The 9,329-nt window shown below is 41.8% G+C and overlaps 1 protein-coding gene across 1 annotated transcript; it reads right to left on the reverse strand.

Annotated features, from left to right (window-relative positions):
* Positions 1–1,909: 1,909 nt before the first annotated feature.
* rhbdd2 (rhomboid domain containing 2) lies at positions 1,910–4,920 on the reverse strand. The gene is made up of 4 exons (XM_080549679.1): positions 4,376–4,920; positions 3,072–3,476; positions 2,643–2,790; positions 1,910–2,496 (listed from the first exon to the last, which is right to left on the reverse strand). Exons 1-4 carry the CDS (start codon positions 4,560–4,562, stop codon positions 2,010–2,012), a joined length of 1,227 nt encoding a protein of 408 aa, XP_080405805.1. The 5' UTR covers positions 4,563–4,920; the 3' UTR covers positions 1,910–2,009.
* Between the last annotated feature and the right edge of the window lie 4,409 nt (positions 4,921–9,329).

Below are 9,329 nucleotides of genomic sequence, written 5' to 3' on the forward strand. Positions count from 1 at the left end.
TGCAAACGTTGCAGCTCAAAGTGCTTTACATTATTATTGAATTATTTTTCAATACAGTGGAGAAGCCAGCATTTAAAGACATGCGGTACTCTTTTGATGGCCCATACAAGTTGCCTAGTAAGACTTTAATCTCCAATACTGCCATTCCAAATTTGTACAAGAAAGTGAAGGGAGACAAAATAAAGAGACATGGTTTACTTCATAGGTTGCTCTGTTATTACATTACCTGGGTCACATAACAGTGAAACGGTAAATGGATTACATTTATATAGCGCCTTATTCCAAAGAGCTTTACAATAGCCTCTCATTCACCCATTCACACACACCAATGGCGGCAAGCTACCATGCAAGGCGCCGGCCCGCTCATTGGGAGCAATTTGGGGGTCAGTGACAATTATAATTGTCAATGACAATTACTTCTGAGAATGAAATGAATTAATTGTCCAGAACATTTTTTAATTGTTACAGGCCTAGGCATCATCTAAAATTGTGAAAATAGACTGTGCTTATCTTTCCCATTCATTGGAAATGAATACATAGAGGTAGGCTATAGCTCCACTAATATCCCACTTATGAAGCCTGAAAATATCTGACTTATTGGCAAAATGCATGGTGTACTTTATTTAATGTCCTTTTCCAGATCTGTAAAACATTGCTGTCTGTGAATTATTTCCATGCACTAGAAGGCTCATGTTAATACAGAGTATAAAACAATGCGTCACATATGCATAGCACATTGTACCTTGTATTGAGTTCATACACATCTCAGATAATGTCATAAATTGCAGTAAGTGTTTAATTCATTAACTGCTACAGGTATGTCTCATCAAGTAGTGGTTTACTGTGAAAAATACCTAGAAAACAATGTTAAGGTGGACTTTACCATTGCATTAAGGCTAACATAATAGTAATACATTAACTGTCATTTGTGTTGAAATACAGTCATCTTTATTTCTGGTATATGTCTGAAAGTCTGGGGTTTGTGTTTTGTTTTCCTTTTAAATTATGCTGAAGGTTGGAGGCCTAATACAATATGTTTACTTTTTCTGAGGTTTCTGTTGTATAAACTGTATGAGATGAAATCAAGTGAATAACATAGTAGTGTGTAATCTCTCTCTAAATCCCATTGCAGTGTAATGTTTGCAGTGTGTTATTGTTGTTTGTTTTTTTGTTTTTATTGTCCCTTTTTCTCAATGAAACTTAAACCCCCTAACGTAGTGATACAGTATAGAATCACATATGGCAAAGGGAACTGCAGAGGAAAACCTGTATTCAAATGTCTGTCATTCTATCAAGAAATTGGTGCCTTTTTACATTTCTCTTTTCTCTTTCATCCACTGATATCAGATAACATGTTTAAACATGCCCTCATACCACTTGATCCAGTTTTGTATGCAACAAAGAAGTCATTTGTATATAAACAGTATTATAACTTGAAAGCATGTGTTTTTAAACAAATAATAAAAGGAGGTCATGGATCGGATTTGTTTAGTCTGATGTTGTTTGTCTTATTTCCTGAAGTTTATCATTTCCCTGATGTTACAATAATTTAGTAGCATCACTTTACTCCCATGTCTGAATGTATTATGATGCATTGAAAGGTTAAAGGCAGACCCCCCCATTAAATTGATCTAATGTTAGGGTGAATGGATGCTATTTGTGTAAGTAGCAATGGAAATACTGATATTACATTTGTGATATTGAAACAGTTAAGAAATGTTTCCAAAATATTTATTGTTTGATTAACATTTTGAACAATGCAATACTTGAACAAGCTATTTGCAAGATGGCAGTACAAAAAAACACAATCACAGATTTTAAACATGTGGGGTGGGGGATGTTAAATATGATATAAAGCATTTTAACAGTTGTTATAATTTATTGTCTTCAAGCCCAACATATCAGTGCAGAAACAGTGGACGTTCAAATCCTGCCTCAAACCCCTCCAAACATATGACATATGTGTATACAGTATAGTATTATATACTATGTGTCTATATATTAGGCTTCTATGGAACAGGTGCCCCTGGGTGAACAATCACAGAGGCTGGCAGTGACTCTGACATGTGTCCTGGCACACCTGGGGAACCTGTTGGCCAGAGAGGGCCACTGGCCGACTGACCAGCAAACATAGTCAGTGGACTGAGGTGAGAATGCTGCGAATGTGACTGCGGAACCACCGGTGTCCAGTGACTACTAGTCTGAGAGGAAGCAGTAGGCAAATGCCCATGCCCAAAGCTCTGTTGGTGATTATGCCTGTGACCTTGGCTATGGCTGAGACTGTGATCGCAGCTGTGCTCGTGACCGTGGTTGCAGCTGTGCTCGTGACTGTGTCCGTGACTCGCAGAGGGAGCGATAGGGCTACCCTGGGTGGTGTAGGAGGAGTGGGGCCACCCTTCAAAAGTTGTTGGTATGGTCCCTGTAGCCTGCATGCTGGAGGTAGAGGATAGTGGCGCATAGGCCTGGACTGGGTAGGACCCAGGGGTTGGGAAGACTCTGCGATCAATGAGAAAGAGAGAGTAGCAGACAATGAAAAGTAGACTACACGGATGTACTGTATATTTGTTGTCGTCAGTAGGCAGTATGAACCTCCGGTCACGGGCATACTGTAGGTGACTGAGTTGCCTCTGTTCAGTACTCACCGCGGATGGAGGGTCTTCCTTCTCTCCTCTAGTAACGCAGGGACGTAAACGACGCCGATGCTCCTCAGAAGCCTGAAAGGCATTTTCTTGTCCAGCACTGCTGCCCTGGCCTCAGACATGTTGAGAAGTGACAGCCAGCCCTTTCCATCTGTTCCACCAACAGGTTAAAGAGAACGTGTGTAGGAATCACATGGTGATCGCGAGGAGATTTTCCTGACAAACCGGACAAATTCTGAGATAGGGCAGAGAATTTTTTTTCGGTGCATACAGGAGGGACTCCTTTGTAAAAAAAAAAAATTTGCCTAGAGAAAATAGACGATTAGAGAATAGTTTCACAAAAATATGACCTCAAAACAGTTACTGGGTATACTCAACTACCCTAAGTGCACTTTAGAGGGAGCCTTTCTCTTACGGTTGAAGTAAGGATACAGATCCACCCTGTGATGATGGCCACGGCGTTGCAGAGGAAGACAGTGTGTGGGATGAGGAGTGTTACGATGAGCAGAATCAGCCAGGGCAGGGCTATGGTGGGCACACTCACTCCGAAAATAAAGGCTCTGGCCATGCGAGAGTGCATAGTGGTCACACCCATAAGGGAGAGAGACACGGGGACCAACCCCCCCATCTGGCTTTGGGAGGAGGCATCAAAAACGAGGAGCTCTAGTAAGGTGTACAATACCCCAGTGCAGACAGACAGGAGGAGGAACAGGAAGAGGAAGCGGACAGTGCCCACGCTCTTCTCTAAGCTGCTGCAGAGGGCCACCAGGACACCAACACTGAGCAGTAACTGGGTCACACTTTCATGGTAAAAGGAGTATGTCAGGAGCTTGTGCACTGCAACAGAAGAGAGTGAACACATGAATGACAATGTAGACCTACAGTACAGGCCAAACGTTTGGACACACCTTCTCATTCAATGCGTTTCCTTTATTTTCATGACTATTTGGTACATTGTAGATTAGATAGAATAGAATAGAATAGACTTTATTGTCGTTGTACAGTTGCCTATACAATGAAATTGTAGTGGCTCTTCCACAGGTGCAAAAAAAACACAAAACATATACACAGATTCTCACTGAAGGCATCAAAACTATGAATGAACACATAGGAATTATGTATTTAACAATAAAGTGTGAAATAACTCTAAATATGTCTTATATTTTAGATTCCTCAAAGTAGCCACCCTTTGCTTTTTTGTTGTTAATAAAATATATAATAATAATATTAAATATAATATGTGTTAATAATAATATGTTATTATATATATAATATTATTATTATATATTTGATTAACAACAACAAAATTATTTTATTAACAACAAAAAAGCAAAGGGTGGCTACTTTGAGGAATCTAAAATCTAAGACATATTTAGAGTTATTTCACACTTTTTTGTTAAGTACATCATTCCACATGTGTTCATTCATAATGTTGATGCCTTCAGTGAGAATCTACAATGTAAATAGTCATGAAAATAAAGGAAACGCATTGAATGAGAAGGTGTGTCCAAACTTTTGGCCTGTACTGTATACATCAACAGAGTGCATTGAAATAGGCACTCATAGGCTAGCAACCTGACCACACACATCATTCAAAATCCACATATATTTCACATGCTAAACCTGTGATAATCTACACAACTATTGACCAAACTAGGAACTATATCATGGGTGTACACATGCTGGTCCATGTAAAGGGATTCTCAGTACCTCCGGGTTTTAACTGACCAACTTACCATGCCCATTGACAAAGACACTGGTCCCAAGACTGAAGACATCCTCTGATATACCCCAAGATGAAGTGATGGTAAACAAAACAAATGATACTGCGATCACAGCTACGATCCCACTGGTGAGAGTGAACTCAGGGGTGAAACTTTGGAACTTCTGAGATACATCTTTCCAAACCTTTCGGGAGATCATTTTAGTATTTTTACTATATAATTAAATATGTCATGTAATATGTAATTATTTCGTTTTGACAGTTTTACTGGTGTGATAGAGGGTGTAAGCCACAACAATCCAAAAATTAAATTAATTACAAATTAAACCAGCCTAGCTGAGACTTCCGTGCTGGGCGCATGAAACACATGTAATGCACAACCTTTGCGCATATGAAATCCTTTATCAATGAAATTGACTTGAGCGTGTTTGAAAGGATCTATTTGGAGCAGTTTCCGACCAGCGACTTTCTACCTGTTGCATAACGGCTATCAATTTCCGAATTGCTCAAATGTTTCGGTTGCTTCAGATTTACAAGCTGAATCATAGGAAACGCTTAGTTCTGTTCTGGGGACGCTTTTTCGTGGCGTTAAAATACGTTTTTGCACTCCATATATGGTTCGTATCGTCACAGAAGAGACCACGCCCAGTAAACTACCGTGTCTGAAGGAAGACAAAAAGCACATGAAAACATGAACGAAAACATGGCACATTAATCAACAAAATCAGTTTCCACATCAATGTAAATGCGCCAGCGTTAGCTCATGAGCTAATTTCCATCTGTAGTCCATATAGTAGTGGGGATTATTCACCAAATTCATTGCATTGCGATATTTTGCCTTGACTATCAAGGGTGTCATTGATTTTCAACAATGAATGAATGGTCTTTATTGTCATTGATATAGTACAGGTACCAAACAACGAAATTTGGGAGGGGGGGCTCCCCTGGTGCTAGGAAAAAAATACTAAAAACAAGAAGGGAGAAGAGCTGGTTGACATAAATAAAGGCTATGTACACTATCCACTATACTATACAAATAAAACACTGTGCTGTACTCTATGCTATGCTATAAATATCCTAACATTTCCTATCTCTGAACCTTATGTGCACGAGGGTTTGTCATATTGCACATAGTGTTATTGCACATTCATTTAAAGTGTCGCAGTTTGCAGGTTTGAAATGTTCACAGTTGTGTTTCAGTATTGCACTTGATTACAATCTAGTAGCTGCCATCAAATTGTCTAGATTGTCCAGGGCCTAGAACCTAGGTCTTTGCTGTGTTCAGGGCCTGAATGGCCCTGGGGTAGAAGCTGAGCTTCAGTCTATTTGTCCTTGCGAACATGGTCCTGAACCGCCTGTCCGAGGGCATCCGAACAAAGTGTTCGTTCCCAGGGTGGGATGGGTCTCTGGAGATCTTGGAGGCCTTCCTGAGGCAGCGTGTGTTGTACAGCTCTTCCAGAGAGGGGAGGGGGGCGCCCGTGATCTTCTGGGCCGATCTCACGACTCTCTGTAGCGCATTCCTCTCTGCGGCTGTGCAGCTGGAGAACCACACGCAGATGCAGTAGGTGAGGATGCTCTCCATTGTGCAGCGGTAGAAGGTCACAAGCAGCTCCTGTCCGATGTGGTCTTTCCTGAGGACTCTCAGGAAGTAGAGTCGCTGTTGTGCCTTCTTGATGATGGCTGCTGTGTTGGTCTTCCAGGACAGGTCATCCTGTATGTGCACCCCCAGGAATCGGAGGGTTGAGACTCTCTCCACGCTCCCTCCATCGACGAGCAGGGGCTGGACCTCAGATTTTTTCCTCCTGAAGTCCACGATGATTTCCTGGGTCTTTGACTGGTTCAGCAGCAGGTTGTTAACCTTACACAGCTTGCTCAGCTGCTCCACCTCATCCCTGTACGCCGCCTCGTCCCCCCCCGAGATGCAGCCCACCACGGTGGTGTCATCTGCAAACTTTACGATGAAAAATCAACAAAAATCAACAACGTTGAAAAATCAGAAAAACTTTTCAGAATAAAAGTCTGACCTTTTGGATTGGATGTCAACTTGTTCCCCCCTTTCACCGGCTGCCGTCAAATATTGTTTCAACATTGTTTTAACTCTAGAACTGCTTTAACAGTGGCCTTAGGGGATCAGATGACCCCTAGTCTTTAGCATGGGAAGCTGTTACTACACACACAAACCACAAGATGGCGCCTCTTGGCCTGCCTCCGCAGCCACAACCTGTGCTCCATTTATTTATCCAAAATAAGTTGCCACGCTTCTGCTTATGATCACATACATGCGCTGTTTGTACATAATATGGGCAAGTTACTCTCCCAGTCCTGTTCATTACAATAGCTTGCTTTTAGAAAATATATATATTTTAGTTTGTTTTTTATAATACTGAAAATACCACCGCTCATCCATGATCAGACTAAACTGAGGGGCTGGAACTGAAGAGTATCAATAGAGAAAAACAGCATCCGCACACTCAAATCTGTGCAAAGAAAAGTAGTTTATTGCGAGCTTTCAGTCAAAAACCTTCTTCAGGTATAAAGCAGACAAGTGAATGCAGTGGTAATACCAGTCTGGTAGAAAGGGTTCAAACAACTAGGGACCATAAGACCTCCAAGACCATGAGGCCTCCTACATGGAGATCGAGGCCACCACGCAAGTCCCAAACACTGAGCTCTTCGTAGAGTCCTGCAAAGCCACCCCAGCTGATGATCCTAACTACCACATCTTTTACAGCATCATCGAAAACGGGTGAGAGAAATAACAACAAACATGTTCAATGTCAGAGGAGAAGACCTGGTACAATGTGTGACTGGTGAGGCAGTAAGATTCGGTTAGAGCTCCGATTTAGAATGACATTAACTAACTGAAAGGAACTCTTCTCTTTCCAGCTGCATGGAGGATGACACTGTTCAGATGTATTCAAGCCACCAATCTGTGTTCAAGTTCGCTATGGAAGCATTCAAGTTCATTGGGATGTATGACCAGGTATGCAAGTTGTTGGAATTCAGTATGTTGATATACTACTATAATGTGAGTTTACACACTGTAGCAGATTCAGGCACAGAGGGAGGTCGACACAGGGGAATGGGTTTAGGCAGAGTGTTTATTTACGAGTACAGCTCAGAAACACGCCTCTGGCTCCACCTGCAGGCCAGAACGCGCCATGCTCCCCACGTACACATTATCATTTTCACACACACACACACACACACACACACACACACACACACACACACACACACACACACACACACACACACACACACACACACACACACACACACACACACACACACACACACCAAGCTGATTGAGAGAATGCCATGAGGGTGCAAAGCTGTCATCAAAGCTAAAGGTGGCTACTTTGAAGAATCTAAAATATAAAACATATTCTGGTTTGTTTAACACTTTTTTGTTTACTACATTCCATATGTGTTCTTTCATATTACTGTCTTCAGTATTAATCTATAATGTAGAAAATAATAAAAAGAAAACTATTGAAAGAGAAGGTCCAAACTGTTGACTGGTACTGTATATTAGTTTTACATACTCCAATTTACAGGCTACATAATTATATTGTTCTACTGCCTTTTTTTCTGTCATTGTCCTTTTAAACTATTTTTGCGTATGTAGTGCTGTTTATTACATTGTTGTTTCTTTTTATTACATTGTTGTTTGTATCTTTATGTCCTATGCACCAACCACACCAAGTCAATGTCCTGTATGTGCCAATATACTTGGCAATACAAATGATTTTGATTCTGATAATTGTGACACAGGTCATTGACCTTTTGAACCATGTGTGTTCTGTAGGTGTACATCAGCTGTTCTGTCATTCTGTGTGAGGCTGGGAACCCCAACACCAGATGTTCTCAGGGATGCACCAACTCCACCTCCTCAATGTACAACTCCTCCATGTCTGGTCACCACCATCACAAGAGAGAGGCCGTCCTCCAGACAGCCATGCACTCCGTAACCCAGGGTCCCCTGCGCATGAAAAGGAGTCCTGAGAGCACAGGTAATTATGACACTACAGTGTCCCAGTTCTCCACCCTTTTCCCTGAACTGTGCACTTGTGTAGTCCCCGACATGGATTTAAAAGCATAGAGTTGGTCTAAGTGCACATGCCCTTAAAAGTAAAATACACATATACTAACAAGTATAACCTTGCTGATATTTACAGTTGTTTCTCAAATGTGACATTAGAGCATGTGACAGAGCGCTTTGAGTTGCATTTCATGAACGAAAGGCGCTATATAAATAAAGCTTTACTTACTTACTTACTAATGTTTGGTTTTCCATGTTCAGATTAAGCATAATAAGCCTTTTTAACTCAAGGAATTAGAAAACACTGCTATGCATGACTTAAGTTTCCTTTTCTTATGGTCAACTGGTTCTCCAGCTGCACAACCGCGGAGAGAAATGCGCTACAGAGAGTCGTGAGAACAGCCCAGAAGATCACCGGCGCCCCCCTCCCCTCTCTGGAAGAGCTGTACAACACACGCTGCCTCAGGAAGGCCTCCAAGATCTCCAGAGACCCAACCCACCCTGGGTACGAACACTTTGCCCGGCTGCCCTCGAAAAGGCGGTACAGGACCATGGCCGCTAGGACAAACAGACTGAAGCTCAGCTTCTACCCCAGGGCCATCCAGGCCCTGAACACAGCAAAGACCTAGGTTCTGGGCCCTGGACAGTCTGGACGGATTGATGGCAGCTGCTGGATTGAAAAAAATCAGGTGTAGTGCTGAGGCACAAATGTGTACATTTCAAGCCTGCAAACTGCGACACTTTAAATGAATGTGCAATAACACTATGTGCAATATGACAACCCTAGTCGTCTTATCTGTACAGTATAGTATAGTGGATAGTGTACATAGCCTTTATTTATGTAAACCAGCTCCTTTCCCTTCTTGTTTTTTTAGTTTTTTTTTCTTTCCTAGCACCAGGGGAGCCACCCCTCCCAAATTTC

The sequence above is a fragment of the Nansenia antarctica genome (genome assembly GCF_963989245.1).
Source record: "Nansenia antarctica genome assembly, chromosome: 20".
NCBI lineage: Eukaryota > Metazoa > Chordata > Actinopteri > Argentiniformes > Microstomatidae > Nansenia > Nansenia antarctica.

Coding starts and splice junctions, on each gene's coding strand:
- rhbdd2 (XM_080549679.1), bottom strand. CDS start 4,562: ATGATCTCCCGAAAGGTTTGGAAAGATGTATCTCAGAAGTTCCAAAGT. Junction 3,477..4,375: donor TGTCTTTGTCAATGGGCATG/GTAAGTTGGTCA, acceptor CTTCTGTTGCAG/TGCACAAGCTCCTGACATAC. Junction 2,791..3,071: donor CATCATCACAGGGTGGATCT/GTATCCTTACTT, acceptor TTGGTGGAACAG/ATGGAAAGGGCTGGCTGTCA.